We start from the raw sequence: 16,454 nt of genomic DNA on the forward strand, positions 1-16,454 counted from the left end.
TCATGTCCACACTTCACCTCCCTGAAGTCCGCTCGGTTCCTCCAGTTGGAAATAGCCTCTCCCATCTTACTTCTGATCAGCCTTTCTTACCACATGTACTGCTTTTCTCCCCTAGATTTCACTTATTTGCTCACCCCCAAATTGAGTCTCCATCCCCAGCTCACTCCTACCAGGTGGCCTTTGTCCCTCACATTCTCACAGGAGGGTTGCCATCCTCCCTGGCTCCCCATGCTCAGTGGCCACCTCTTCTATTTCACAGAGAAACCAAGGTGAGCCCCCATGGGCCCTCTTCCCTTTGATCAGGCCTTGTTCTTACCCTGACCTACAGGCATCGCCCTCACTCCTGAACCCACAGGCACTGCCCTCACTCCTGTTCCTACAGGCACTGCCCTCACTCCTGAACCCATAGGCACTGCCCTCACTCCTGAACCCACAGGCACTGCCCTCACTCCTGAACCCACAGGCACTGCCCTCACTCCTGTTCCCACCGGCACTGCCCTCACTCCTGAACCTCTGAGCTCCCTAAATCACCTGGCATTTCCATACCCCTGGGCCTTTGTCACTTTCCCTCAAATTGGAACTTTCTCTCTTCTGTCTTCGTGGTCAATTCCTACTCTACCTTCAAGATCCAGCTCAAAAATGTCCTCTCCTGAAAAATTTCTGTGATCATTACATCACTCCTTCCATCCTGCACCCACGGGACCCACTTGGGCACGCGGATGTCAGTGCTGACATTGTCAGTATGTCATCAGAACCAGCACTTACACCAGGCCTATTATGTGCCCCATGTTGTTCTATGCTTTTTATTTCTAACCAATTTTATCCTCACAACAAGCCTGTGATGTGGACACTGTTATTATCTCACTTTTACAGACAACGTCACTGTGCTCTGAAGACTCCAAACTGAGCCTCCTGTTTACATAGCCGGCTCCTCTGGAGAACAAAGACCGTGAACAATTTGTCATTATATCCTTAGCATCTTGAACAGGTGCCCAGCTCACACAGCAAGAGGCTGAAAACATGTTTACAGAATGAGCTGAAACCATGATGCTCTTGTGAGGGATGAATTCACACCTTCGCAGAAGATAGGCTAGGAGGCAGAAATGAGCATAAAATGGATCACAGCTCTGGGATCACGCAGCTGTGGGTGCACGGACACTGAACTGCTGATTCTACAGCCGTGACACAGAAAAGCCCTATGGTTCCAAGGGGCCTGATGAGATGGCTCCCCTAACACCAAAATGTGAATCAATCATAACCACAAGGCTCCCCAAGCTCTCCCCCGAAGGCTCATCCTGTTTGACCACCCCCCACGCACAGGACACAGTGGTGCTAATTCCAAAGTGGCTGAGAGCAGAAACTCACCACCTTTGTCCTGTTCCTGTTACTAAAGGAAGCATTCCTGGGGCTCTTTGACGTTTTAGCACAAACCTAGCAAATGCAATGTGTCTGGAAGTGTTAAAGCTCTACATCAGAGACCCTTAACCCATGATTCCCTCATCTGTGGGTCCAGCTGTCTGTCTATGGTAGGCAGATGCTCAGATGCTCGGGCAGGAGAAAGCAGAGCCAGGAGGCGGCATGGAGCTGCCTGCCCAGGAAGGCACAGTGATGACATTGGGTTCTGTCCATCTTGTGAAGCTCTAACTTCCTGCGCACCCTGCTCCACAGCGTTACTTATCATACTTCCATAGCAAAGCTTACTTGGCTTCATCACTGGAGAAACAGCCAAGTGTATGCAGGAATTCTATCAAAACAGGCAAGGAGGAAATGACCAGTGGGACCAAGTTAGTGGAGATGGTTGTTTATTGTCCCAGGAAAGACCAGCTAGGGCTCGGAGGACCCTCTCTTCCCCTCTCCTGCCTGCATCTTCCTTTTGGTTGTTTCATTACACATGCGCATACATTTAAGAGGGACAGACGATGAAATTTTGTCTCAAGCAACAAATACTTAATCAGAAGTTTAGCTTTTCCTAAGTGTGGATTCAATGCATTAGACCCCTCTGTCCTCCTCCTTGCTGGTTTTGGCTTTGCCTTATGTGAAATGTATGCATTTGTTAGACAATAAATAAACATATCCCAATACTCACTTCTATTCAGCAAGGCACTGACATTCCTGTAGTCAGAACCACAGAGTGAGATGAATGGACTGGTGCTGTGCTGCCTGCCACCCACCTTTTCTTTCCAAGATACCAAATTCTTAGCGTAGTTGTGAGGGTGAGACAAGACAATGTGGACATGCTTTGTGAATTACAAAGCACTACAGGCATTCACAGTGTGCCTAGCAAGGTTCTTGCCACACCTGTGAGAGTTCACCTGGCCTCATGCTTCTCAGGCTGGGATGTGAAGATGGAAGCCAAGGAAGCAACAGCGAGTATAGTGTTTCTGTTATACAGGGAGGGCAAAAGTAGGTATACACTTGTTCATATGGAAAATCATACAATCATGAATAAATAATAATACAAGGAAAAAACTCTGTATTTCCTGTACTCAAACCGTAAGCCCACTTTTGCCCACCCCTGAAGGTAAGCAGGGAAAAACCAGGTGAAAGTGAATCAAGCAGAGGAGCAAAGAGGCTTGCAAAGGACCGTCATTGCAGTCTGTCATGTTTGACAGAGAACTGCGGGAAGGGCAAAAGGCGAGGCCGTGCAGGTCTCAGTGTGCGTCCATGCGCGGCTCTGCATTGGTACTGAGAGCTAGTGGCAAAGAATGCAGATCTGGAGGTGAGAAAACCTGGGTTCACTAGCTGAGAAAGATGGCTAACCTTTTTTGGGACTTAGGTTTTTTTACCTCTAAAAATCCAGGGATAAAAACACCTCCTTTACCTTGATAGCCCCTCACTGAGTTGCTGAGTGACACTTATGAATTGTCTGAGGCCTCACTCTACCTCTTGCATTTGCAATGACGACAGTGGCTGGCCCTGCTGGGGGCGCACAGAGCTCCCTGCTTGCTGACTTAGAAATGGATGAGTCCTCTACAGCCAGACTGATCAAGATGCAGTGTATTCATAAAACTGTCTCTGTTGATGGAATGGAAGGAGCAAAAACAACCCGTTCCAGAGAACAAGGAAAATAAACCCAAACTGTGAGTGTCAAAGAGCCATAAAACCCAAGGGGCCTGTATTTCCAAACATGACGCTGCTCTGGACAAGGAAAATGAAACCCTCAGATTACTTCTGCAGTCGGTTCTCTGGCCAGAGGGCTGTAGAATGAGTCTGGGCAAAGTGATCACATCCCCAGCCTCTCTTCTCACTTACTTAACACCTGCTGCAGAAGCCATCTGTAACTGCTGATGTATCAGATGTACTTGTTAATGATAGTAGCACTTAGTGTCTTAATGAAAAAAGATGTAAGAATTTCCCAGTTATTTGCTGGTTACAGCAGGTCAGAACTTCTGGTCTCCTTTCATAGCTACAGACATTCTCCCCAAAGACATAAAGGGCATAAGACGTGTGCTAAGAACTTAAAGAAGAGTCCAGTATCACTCAGATTCCCCTGGCTGCAAGAGAGGCACTCAGTGCCTGGCTGGTAGGGCTCAGTGGTTGAGCATCAATCTATGAACCAAGAGATCATGGTTCCATTCCCAGTCAGGGCACATGCCTGAGTTGCAGGCTCGATCCCCAGTAGGGAATGCGCAGGCAGGAGGCAGCCAATCAATAATTTTGTCTCATCATTGATGTTTCTATCTCTCTCTCCCTCTCTCTTCCTCTCGAAAATCAATAAAAATATATTAAAAAAGAAAAGAAAGACACTCAGAGGAGCTCCATCAATTTTTCCAGGCCAGCCTAGGGATTCTGTGATAGTCCTTGGTCAAATGCCTGTGAAGGCAACCTGCATTGAGGGACCCTTTGTGGTGAGAGGGGTGGTATGGTGGGAAACAAGAGTAAGAAAGAAGTTGTGTCCCCACCAACCCGGCCTGCTCTCCCAAGCCTGGTCAGCACACGGGGACTGCAGCAAGTGTCGGACGTTTGTGAGGAATCTGTCCTGACACCTTCCAGACAGGTTCTTAGGGCACATGCAGCTCCAGCACCAGCAACCGGCTTTGTTTCAGACCCACTTTCCACAAAGGAACATTTCTGTTTGTGAACTGAGCCCTCCGAAGAACACCAGGGGGATGTCAGGTGAGGGGAACATGCTCCCTAAGGTAGTGGGGCTGGGCAGTGTGGATGGGGTCACTCGCTGGCAGAGTCACTGGGGCATGTTACCTTTGCAGAGCAAGCAGTTAAATTAGTTTTTATTTTATTTTAATTTTTAGAAGATTTTACTATAGGTTTATTTATTTATTCATATTAAATTTATTGGGGTAACATTGGTCAATATAATCATATAGGTTTCAGGAGTGAGTTTCTATGTTATAAGATCTGTATATTGCACCGTGTGCCCACCACTCAAAGTCAATTCTTCTCCTGTCACCATATATTAGGACCCCCCTTTCCTCCCCACCCCCTTCCCTCTGGCAACCACCACACTGCTGCCTGTGCTCACAAGCTTCAGTTTTATATCCCACATATGAGTGAAACCATGTTTCTTAGTTTTTGCTGACTGACTTATTTCACTTAGTATAATATTCACAAGGTCCATCTATGTTGAGATTTTTTTAAAAAAGTAAAATTACACATATTCATTATCAGGAAAGTGCCCTCAAAGAGTTAAACTTGTAGATGTCCCTGTAAATCATGAGAACAGACATCTGACAGAGAAGTATTCTGTTGGAATTTATAAATCACCTATATAAAAACACAGGATATTAGTTTGTTTCTGCAGCAATGACGAATGCTGTTGCCCCCGAGGGAGACTGAGTGAGGAGAGTGCTATTTCTTAAACGTACCATGCCTCACACTCACGTGTCTCTGTGGACCCTGCTTCTCATTGCACAGCATCCTCCTCTACCATCCCTACCCATCACATTTGTACTCATTTTAAGGCCTGTCCCAAATACATCCTTTTTTATGACACTCTTTTGTTTTTATTCTTCAAAAATGATTTGCTCCCTTACCATTTGAATTTCTTTACAGCCACGTTTATACATCTCCATATGAACTGTTTCCTACAGTTTACAGCTGCCTACAACTCCTACAGTTGATGGGGGAACACTTTCTGTGAATGACATCAGGGCTGGCAGAGCACCTCGCACACGGTGGGCACTTGGAATGTGGCTTCCATTCAGCCTCACAGAGGAGGGGAGTGCCAGCACCTGCGACCTGGGTGAACCTCAAGGACACTACGCTGAATGAAATAGGTAAGCCAGTCACAAAGGAACAAATGCTGTACAATTCCACATATCTGAGGCACTTGGAGTATTCAAATTCATAGAAACAAGAATTAAAATGTTGGTTACCAGGAATTAAAGGGAGAAGAAAGAAAAAGAGGAGTGGTTGATAGGTATAAATTTTTAATTCTGCATGATGAGAAAATTTTGGAAATCTGTTGCACAATAAGGTGATTATCCTTAACATTATTGGGCTGTACTTAAAACTGGTTTAAAAAAAGTGCCAAGTGAATTAAATCTCCAACCTAACAGCGCTACAAAAAAAAAAAGATATTTGCTACAATTTCACCCTGATCATAGAGGTCAAAGCAGAGAGCACCCTTTTAAAAATGTTTTAATCAATAGTGTGTACATGCACTGAAAAAAGAGTTTCTGCCTCTTGAAGACAGAAGATGAGGACTGGGAAAGTATGGAGAAATGGATATAAAGAGTGAACTCAGGTAAGTTTCCCATTCCTTCAAGGGATCAGTGATCGAGAGAGTGAGAACCTGTAACCACTTCATGAGGCTTCTGGGTTAGGAGTCATTAACATTTGAAGGCACAGGTGAGGTCCAAGATCACAGTGGTCTAACCATCAGTTTTCTCCCACTGTCAGGGTAGAATACTGGTAGGAAAGCAAGGAGGGAGGCAAAAGTAGTCAGGTGATTTGTAGGGTTGGAGAGGAGGCAGGAAGAGGATTACAAGGACGGTGGATGGGGATTGGAAAGCAATGGCCAGACAGAATCAGAGAACAACAGAGAAACCAAGTGAAATTACATATCGGAATGTAACTGCAGAACAGTCCATTGTAGACCGTGTCTGCAAAACTAGAGACAGCTGTAAACAGGAATACTGGCTTTGGCTTGACAAGGACTGGATAGACACCTGTTGTGGCTGAAAAATACCAGCGGGCACGGATGCCATTTGTCAGGTAAATTTGCAGTTGCAAATAGTTTGTAATGTTGAAACTAGCAATCAACCTAGTTCTGATAATGAAGCAGGTTTCCTGGTAGTTGAGGTTCTAAAGATAGTGCAAACAAGCCCTCAGCAGGTTCACATTCATGGGAGGACTTGTTTTTAAGGATCAGCAACAGTTTCCATTTTTTTTTTTTTTTTTTTTTTGCTGAATTGTGGCCAAATGCTCCGATGTTATCTGCCCCGTTCTTGAATCTTATAGACTGTCTCCTTCTAGCATGCTCTTTAAAACCTGACCCAACTGTGGTCAGGTCCTCCTCTATAATTAAGTGCCTTCAGAACATACTTTTGAAAGACTGGATCATTGTTTTGGTCTTAAATAGATTAAAAAACACAAAACAAAAACAAAGAAACAAAAAAACCCCCAACAATTAACCATAAAGAATGCAAATGATTTTGATTTTATTTTAAGAAGAGGTATCTTGGTGGACATGGTATAAACTAATGGTTATAAGTTAGGGCTCTGGAGTCCAACAATATAGATCCATCTCTGCCAGCAACTACCTATGTAACCCTGACCAAGTCATTTCAATTCTCTAAATTTTCATTTTTCTCCACTGGGAAAAGTACAGAATAATGATAATCGTACCTACCTCACAGGACTGAATGGTATGTTGTAAAGTTTTTAAAATCTGGCAGCTGCCATTGTTACTACCCAAGTGTGAACGTCACACTAAAGGCCAGCTACCATGTAGGTTCATCCTTTATTCAAATGGCACTCACGGGGCACACAATTGCAAGTCCCTTATGCAGAAGGCATGGATTATTTGTGCATTGTCTAACATTTGACTTCTGGAGATAGGATGTCTGGAGAGGTGACTGAGGAAGACTTAGAAAGGAAGAAAACAGTGTTTTTTTTGTTTTTGTTTTTGTTTTTGTTTTTGGTCTCAACCACCCTTTTCCTCTAGGGTCAGCCATCATTCCAAGAAGGATACATTTTGAGAATCATTCATTCAGATCATATTCAGTATGCAACCAGCTCTGCTGGGCACTGCACTTCCAGAATGGAAGGGACTGCAGTACCTGGCCATTCCTGACCTTTAGTACATGCTACTGTGCATGCTGGTGCTGGACAAGATGAGATGGAAAAGGATGGCACTAGGAGAACAAAGAAATAGTTTGGGAGAGCAGGAGGGCTTCTCTGTATCTGGCTCAAGGACAGAGACAATTTGTATGATAAACAGTCTCCAAGTTAATTTCCTGATAAAGTGGAAGCAAATACCAAAGCAGAGATATTTCTGCATCGTTCCCCCTGATCGTGTACCTGGGTGTAGCCCAGTTCAGGCCAGCATTGTATCAGACAATTCACCACTAACACTAAGGCTTGGTGTCTATCAAATTGTCTTGTGTTTCCTTTCAAATTGTCAACGGAACAAGACACTGAGAACACGCTGAAACTCCTAAGTCTCAATTTAGAGCTCTAGAATTCTTAGTTTATTAATTCCTTCTGACATGGCCCAGATGTCTCTCGGGTAATTAGTAACAGAACACAGGGTTAGTGTAGCTGCCTCATGGTGATGGGGATTCATTATGACTGATTACTCACTTACGAAATTCAAGCAAGTCTAATTGAGTTTAAACCCAAAAGCCCAGCACCGGGATCATAGCCCTCAGGCTTCTGTACCTGTTTTGTCTTTGTCATATTTAAGAAGCTACCAAGTACACTATGGTAAGGATGACTTTTTTATCCATTTGATATGGAGGTGAGATTTACAGGTAATAGATAAAGTCCACTCTTCTTGGGAAAGAACGAGGGAAGCCAGAGAGATCGGGCTAGTTGACAAGAGTCCGGAGGATGCCAGGCTACGCAAGTTCAGGGCTCAGAGCTGAAGCTATGCATGAATGGAGTGTGTCCTCAGTAATTAGATAAATTAAAGGGTGCTGCTGGCTAAGAAATTCTGTCAATTCTTCTTTAAAATGTCTTATCTAATGTTCTGTTCTCTCTCTTCCCACTGCTATCAGCCAGATGCTTGTTAACTCTTATTTCAACAACTGGAGGAGCCTCTTAACTAGGCTCAAGCTGTTCGATTTAATTCAACTAGTGATTTTGGAGAACGAGGCATAGGTCTGGCCTCAGTGGCTTCTCTGTCAGGTCTTCCACCATGTCTTCTTTCTGTTCAGTCTACACAGTGACCCAGGAAACTTTTGTAAAGGCTAGTTTTAATCATAGCACTCCCCTGCTCAAAAACCTCTACAGGCTTTCCACTGCTACAGGCATACAATCTAAATCCTCGGATGCCTTCCCCAGTGAACCCTCTCTCAATACATTCCGAGATGGGCCCGCCTTGGCTCAGCCACCTGGTCACTGACCCGGATGTTGGCCCCTCTGAGTCTTTATCCAGGGTCTTCTTTCCTGGAATACTCTTCCCTCATTCTCTATAGATGCCCTTCATGCTCCAAAGGTCAGCTCAAGCCTCAGCCTTGTCCAGTAACCTTTCATCAGATGGCATGCACTGAACTACAAGGATCACTCTTGACGGTAGTGATTTTGCCAACCTATTTTTAAAAATATATATTTGACCCTTGGACAACAGAGGTTTGAACTGCGTGGCTCCATTATATGCAGATATTTTCAATAAATAATTTTTTATTTACAGTTGGGAGTCTGTGGACACAGAGGGCTGACTGCACGCACTGTTCAAAGTTAGAGGACTTCAGCATCCTCGGAATTTTGTATCTGCAGGGGTCCTGGAATCAAGACCCCCAGAGACAGAGGGGCAGCTTAAGTTTTTAGGGAGTTAAAAGTTAAATGTGGATTCTCAACTGAATGGGGGGCCAGCACCCCACACCCATGCATTGTTCAAGAATCCACTGTATATATAACCAAGCAATTCTAATTTTAGAAATAAATTAGGGAAGACTCAAACATGCTTATAAAGAAAAACATGATGTTGAGGATGTTTGCCATTGTGCTTTTCACAAGGAGAAGATGGAAAGCCCATAAGAGGGCAATCAAGTAAATCCTGACCAAGACCAAGCAGCCAAGAAAATCATGTGCATCTTCACTAACATGGGAATCAGTTCACGGTATATCACTGAGTGCACAGAGCAGTGATAGAAGACTGTACAGCAGTATTTTAGATAGACAGATAGATGATAGATAGATAGATCATAGATAGATATGATAGATCATAGATAGATAGATAGATAGATCATAGATAGATCATAGATAGATCATAGATATATATGATAGATCATAAATAGATAATAGATAAGATAGATCATAGATAGATAATAGATAAGATAGATAGATCATAGATAGACAGATGATAGATGATAGATCATAGATAGATATGATAGGTAGATGATAGATAGATGATAGATAAATAGATAGATAGATAGATAGATAGATAGATAGATATGATAGGTAGATGGACGGGGTGCTCTCTTGGAAGGAGGCTCTCTTCTGCGAGCATTTTCTCCTTGTGGTTTTCTATGCGTTTAAACTTTGGGGCACTGAACGAAAGTGTTATTAATGAATTGAATGGTATACATGGAAATTTGCCCTTTTAAACCACAAACATCTGCAGGGATAGATGCATACGTTGATGGAGTAGTTTGACACAGCTCCATGTTTAGGTTGGACTCTAATAAAACCCAGCACCGCATGAGAGAATCCCACGATCCTGGAACAACATTCACTGAACTAGGTGTCGGGTAACACAGGGTCTAATCGTGGCTCTACAGCAGAATTCTTGCCCACCCTGGAAAACGGCACTTATTTTCTTGAACCTCAATTTTCTATTATAAAATAAGTGTCTATTCTTCCCAACCTCTATCCCCATTCCATCTTACAAAAATCTACGGAGATAAATAGAAACAATAAGAATACCAAAGACACTGTAAAAAGGCAGTTGATCAGCATCAGGTGGGATTACTATCAAGGTTGGAGAACAACCCTCTGAAATCTTTAGTCTCTGATACACCACAGGCTCGAATCCCAGGGGTATCCGATTCACGTGCTAATGTTCAGGGAAGGGCAATTTACTGGACAGCTGATTTAATACCGTGGGCACATCAGTTAAGCAACAATTTAAAAATGAAAATACAAGAATCATTCTAGAACAACATTCCTAAGCTTACTCTTCTTTTAAAAGTATTTCTCACAATACTTTACAGATATTGTCTTTGCTTTTTAAAAATTAAAAAAAGTTTTTTTTATTGATTTCAGAGGAAAGGAGAAAGAGATAGAAACATCAATAATGAGAGAGAATCATTGATCAGCTGCCTCCTTCCTGCAAGCCCCCTACTGGGCATGGATTCCGGGCAACCTGGAACCGAACCCTGACCTCCTGGTTCATAGGTCAAACCACTTAGCTGGTGCTTATTTATTTTTTTCTATTTTTAAGAGAACAGCACAGATATAAATTTTAATAAAAGAAATATGCTGGCCTTCACATCAATAATTTAAAGACAAAAATTTAAAGTTTTGGCAAACTCATTATGAAGGGAACAAGGTGCTACTCTTTAACTTTGCAAAGACTTTGACATGGAACCTAGCTCACCTAGATGGGCAAGTGGTCTTGAATTACTCACATGGATGTACACGTTTACAGATACACATGACTGAAGGCTCTTGGCACATGACTTGTAGGTGTATATCGAATATTTCTTGACACAAAGACACAAACCCAGGCATGACTGCGTGTAGTGTACCAAGACACACACGGAAACACCCACACGTCCCACAGTCCCACAGAGCGGCCTCCCCGAGGCGGTGCACGGGCTTCAGGTGAAAAGGAAGAGCAGAGGTTTCCCTTGAAGGGAAGGGGGGGCGGTGCTCCCAGAGACGTCTTCACTCACCTGTCAAGTGGTTGGCAATCCTGGCTGTGGGTTTGGGAGGCAGGGCGGGGGGCTGCTTGAGGAGGGACAGCTGCTTCACTGGGGTCTCCTCATGGTCTCCAGAGAAAGCAGCAGGTTTTTTGGGGGGCAGTAGCAGGACTGGTTTGGCTGAAGGATCTTGGGACAGGAGGACTCCAGACTCACTGGCAGAGGGACTCTCTTCAGACACTGAGGGGACAACCACAGGACACACAGGAGACATTACACAGATGCAGTGCGTGGGGCTGGCGAGCACACAGGACAGGGGCGGGGCAGCCACAGGCAGCGCTCCGGCTCCTCCAGGCGGCCCCGAGAGCGTGGGGAGCTAGAGAGGACGCTGGAAACCCCTCTTCGGGCACAGTGGGGAGGCAGAGGCAGAGGCAGGAAAGGGAGAGGGGAAAGGATCAAGAGGGAGAAAAAGGAAGAAGGCATTTTCTCAAAACGTTGTCACGTCCACCTCGGCGGTTATAATGCTGACTCTGTGGGTGCTCTAGAATGTGACGGCCCACAGACGGCAGGGTAATGCGTCTGGAACGAAGTGCCTCCTCTGACCCGAACCACCACCAAACACCAGCACCTCCCTTGGGGCCTGCTGCCCTGTGCTAGGCAGGGAGAGAGAGGGGGTTCTTGTTTTTGCCCGCTGGGTCTCGTCCTTGCTCCCAGGTCTGGGACACCAGGAAATGAAGACAGCCTACAGTTTGAACCAGGGGGGCGGCCTACACATGTGGGGCAGCTGCTCTGGAGCCCCCTGAGCTGGTGGGCGCCCTGCCTTCTACAGGCACCTCCCTGTCCCTGTAGCTCCTAAAAACCTCAACTAGGTGAAGGATGCTCCTCAATACCATTTTGTCTTTTCCCTCCCTCTTTCCTCTTACTGGCCTGAATTATGGTTTTCTTGTTTTGATTTGCCCCATTTCTCCCCCCCCCCCCCCACACACTTTTTTTGGTTAATCCTCACCTAAGGATATTTTTTTAGGGAGAGTGGAAGAGAGAAGAGAGGGAAAGGCAGAGAAACACATTGATTGGTTGCTTCCTGCATGAGCCGCACCAGGGCCCGGGCCGGGGAGGAGCCTGCAACCAAGGTAGGTGCCCTTGGCCAGAATTGAACCTGGGACCCTTTGGTCTGCAGGCCAATGCTCCATCCACTGAGCCGAACTGGCATGTGCTCGCCCCATTTCTCTTTGCTCTGCACTGGGCCCGATTCTTCCTTTTCCCCAACTGGCTCCAGTGAGGAGCTGTCTTGGGCAGAGGCATAGGCCTCCTGGCAGATGACAGTCTGAAACTGTGGCTCCACTGGATGTCAGACCTCACCATGCCCATCAAAGCCATCTGATCAATGTTACAGGGAAGGGTGAATAAAAACACAATTCACTGCTTCAGCTGGGAAAATCGCCCCAGCTTGCAGGACGGGAGATGCAACTCAGCTGCCTGTACTCCTTCCTCCCATCACTGCTACAGTAAGAATGCCCAGAAGTGATTCCTCTCTGTGCCTTCTTCCTCTCTGACCTGGGTAGCAGTGTTCCCTGCAGCACCCAAGCCCTGGCAATAACCCCCCTGAGTGCTCAATGCTCCCCCGTCCCAAGGGACACTGTTATTATCAGCGTGGGACATACCTGGTCCCAAAGTGAAGCCCGGGACCTGACTCTGTGAGACACCATCTCTGCCATCCTCCCACCTGCACTCTGCTGAGGAGACTGTGCATCTGTTGTGGGGAAAGGACGTGGCCTCCCTAACCCACGCCAGATCTTCCAAGAGGTCCCTTCCCCCAGGCGTGACTCCTGACAACAGGACCAATCCTTACTGGCTTGGGGAGGGTCCCAGGAAGGAATGAGTATTGGCCACTCAGAGGGCTTGGGACCAGAGAGGGAGCAGTAGTTAGATGGCGTCAAAATCATCTGTTGACAGGATACAAGTTAACCAGCAAATGGTAAACAATGTAACGGCCAATGAACACATTGATTGTATACAGTAAATTGGTACAACTTGCTAAATTGATACAACCATTAATTGGTACACTGGGGCTAGGATGAAAGGAAATGCCAGGGCAAGCAGACAGGTGAGTTAGATGGGAACCAGAGAGAAGTGCAGGGTTCTTTAGCTTGATCTTAACAGAAATGAGTGTTAGGAAACAAAACAATGACATTTTACATAATCAATAGTACAAAAACAGGTATGTCACTTTAAAGATATTAAAGGTATAAAAATATTTTTAAAATCTAGAATAATAACTGAATATCTTCCCAATTTTTATACTCAGTATGTACTGGGTGGTCAGTTGTATCCCTATTTCTAGGATTCTAACGCTTGGGGTGGTGGACAATAAAGCCCAAGTCCAGTCAGGCCAAAGAGCCTTAATGCCCCCTGCTGGGGCCTGTGGTGAACTCTCCCAGGGCCATTACCTGTCCCATCCATGATGTCTGAAGGTTGGAGCACCTCGTATGAGCAGGGATCTCTGGGCATCGGGACCGGCTCCATTTCGGACAGGGCGGGCAGAGACAGCTGGCTGGCGCTCAGGGACTGTCCGTTTTCCAGGGAGTCCTCCTCATTGGATATGGAGAGCTCCCCATCTGCGAGGGAGAGGAAGTGCCGTTAGACAACGCCTGCCTCCGCGAAGGGTGACATCCAGGCCCTGCTAACTGAGTCTCCATCTTTATCAACATCTGCACTTGTTCTTTTGCTTTTAAGACACTTACTTTATTTTTAGAGATGTGCCATCTAACCACCAGCCCAAGAGTTTCCAATGATCTTTAGTCAGTTGCTTCTTTTCTCTCCATCTTTCTAACCACAATCCACCATATTTTGTCTCTTTATTTTTTTTTAATGAAAGTGAATAAAAATTGAGTTTTCTTCATAATCTTGGAAACTTAGAAAAAAATGAGCAGACCTCAGAGACTGGAAAACCAGGGTTAGGAATTCCTACTTCAGGGAATAAAGGGCTCCATATCACGCAACAAGTGCCAGGAGCTTGGTACTCCCGCCTAGGAAAAAAGTCATCCTGTCTTCTCGCTGCGTCTGCCCAAATTCCCTCTGAAAGGCCACAGCAGCCAGAATGCGGGAAGTGCATGAATTCTCCGGAGCTCACCAGTGCTCTCTGGTCCTGTGGGCGGGCAGACTCTGATCTGGCTTACAGCTCAGCAAAGCAAGGGGCAGCCAGTTAACACCATGGGGAGGATCAAAGGCTCCTGCACAGTGGCCATGTGTCAAATCAACCTCCCCCAACCCTACAGTATGATTTCATCCTAGCTCAGGGGAATCCTCCATAACTAGACACTGAAATAAAATAAAATTTTAAAGGGGACTGAAGGCTGTTCTAGTAAAATGAGCAAATGCCCAGATGGAAGACTCTTACGTGATGCTTGGTCAGAACACAGAAACGAGCAAAGCAATTACCTGGCTTACAACTGCAAGCAAGATGACTCACTTGTAGAAATGAAACAGTGGAATGACTCCGAGGTTAAATGGGGAAACACAATCCTTTTGCGCTGCCCTTCCCAAGGCTGTAACTTGATCCACAATGATATATGGCGACAAAGGACCCTCTGCCAGCCCCCTCCCCCCCCCCAATTATCTATGACATATATGTTCAACAGAGTGACCTACACATGAGCTGGCTTTAGCTAATGTATGGCTCAAGGACGTAGGATTTTTAACCTGAATGTCCTATAAACATAGAGAAAACATAACGGAGAGCAAAAAAATCACCCGAAACAGACAACATAAAGCATGGTACTGGAAAAGAGTGTTGTGCGTCTGTTTTCTTCCTTTTCTCATTTAGCCTTTTTATTGCCCCAAATGGTAGCAGTCAGTCGTTATTATAACTGATTAGCAAGATGATTACTCCTCCTCACTAATACGAGCAGTGCAGACCCAAGGCTAACGCCATGGAGAGGACACTGCTGAACGAGGGTCTGTAGGGTGGGAAGGGCTGCATTATGAGGGTCCCTACACAACATCCCATCATGTATGGTACCATTCCTCTTAACATGCTTTAATTTCGCATGCTCAAACCGACGCCGTGGGAAGTAGCTCTGCTTCAAGTTCCCAGTTGGTGAAATAATGACACAGCTACCATTCAGTTTAATACATCTCTTGGAAACCACTTTGATTTTTGATGTTCCAAGTGTAATAAAAGTCCTGGATAAGACAATCAATGGAGAAGGGGTTTCAGCCCTGTTGCCAAGTTCTGCTTCTTTGGGGCAAAGACGCAGTGGGGTGATTGGTGCACATTTTTTTTTTTCTGGTGCACATTTTAACAGTTAGAAATGCCACAGAAGCAACTCTGGGGAGAAAGATACAACTGCGGTTGGATTACTCTGTGAGCCTTGGTTTCACCCAGGCTTAATGCCAAAGGCTTTGTTAGTAACAGAGTAGCAATATCACTCATTCCTCTTGCGTCTATTTACCCCTCAAAAAATTTAGCTCCCTATGAACTAAAAGTACCTTTGCTAAGTCACAAGGCCCATGCCACTTTAGAGAAGAAACAACCTTGGGAATTCCACTGTCATAATGTCTACATATACATTTCCATTGAAAAAAATGAAAATAGGAGAAAAAAGAAGAAATAAGACACTGATCATACTGCCACCCTAACAGATACAATTTTTCTTTTTCAGTACATATTTTTCAGTTATATTCTTACTATGAATCAAATTTTGTCTTTCTTTACTATTATAGCATTACAATTTGCAGAATTACCATCTTAATAATTATATTAGACTAGAGGCCTGTTGCACGAAGAGATTCGTGCAATAGGCCTTCCCTTCCCCTGGCTGCCGGCACCGGTTTTCCTCCGGCACCTGGGACCCAGGCCTTCGCTCCGGGCAGAGCCTTCAGTCTTCTCGGCTCTGGTCAGAGCCTTCAGTCTTCGCTCTGCCGCTTCGTGCCTACATATGCAAATTATCCGCCATCTTTGTTGGGTTAATTTGCATACTTTCCTGATTGGCTGGTGAGCGTAGCGGAGGGATAGTCAATTTACATGTTTGTCTATTATTAGGTACAATGAATATACTGATGTTTATCCAGCTATCTCCCTATGGTTGGTCACAAAGGGATTTCAAATGTTTTATGCTATTATGAAAAAAGGAAGTTCTATTGACCATCTTCTTATATAAAATCTCTCCTGCCATTAGAATTCCCCCCTTTAAAAGAGATTCCAATAAATGAAATTTATGTGTATCAATAATTTAATGTCTAGTGACACATACCTGGATCTTCTGAAATTGTCTTTCTAGAGGTTTATTTTTCTTTTTATTTACACAATAGCAATGTCCAGATCACACTAATTTCTTAGCTTTTGGTCATTTCTTCAACATTAACGTTAATAATCATGTTTTATCTATGTATGTATGTATGCATGTATGTATTTATATATATACTACATATGTATACACATCTAGTAGAAATAATTAGAACCATTCA

The 16,454-nt window shown here is 44.8% G+C and overlaps 1 protein-coding gene across 7 annotated transcripts in view; it reads right to left on the bottom strand.

Moving 5' to 3' along the window:
• PHACTR1 (phosphatase and actin regulator 1) overlaps positions 1-16,454 on the bottom strand; it is a 523,468-nt gene that overhangs the window by 63,685 nt on the left and 443,329 nt on the right. For 6 of the 7 annotated variants that reach the window (XM_070405716.1, XM_070405717.1, XM_070405718.1 and 3 more), the window contains 2 exons: positions 13,436-13,603; positions 11,022-11,228 (listed from right to left, as the gene is read on the bottom strand). In XM_070405716.1, the coding sequence (XP_070261817.1) occupies positions 11,022-11,228; positions 13,436-13,603 (375 nt within the window). The remainder of the gene's footprint in view (positions 1-11,021; positions 11,229-13,435; positions 13,604-16,454) is intronic. The other variant, XM_070405720.1, reaches the window with a different exon arrangement.

The sequence above is a fragment of the Myotis yumanensis genome, unplaced genomic scaffold, assembly GCF_028538775.1.
Source record: "Myotis yumanensis isolate MYYU_CA2020_CCGP unplaced genomic scaffold, mMyoYum1.0.hap1 SCAF_2, whole genome shotgun sequence".
Lineage (NCBI taxonomy): Eukaryota > Metazoa > Chordata > Mammalia > Chiroptera > Vespertilionidae > Myotis > Myotis yumanensis.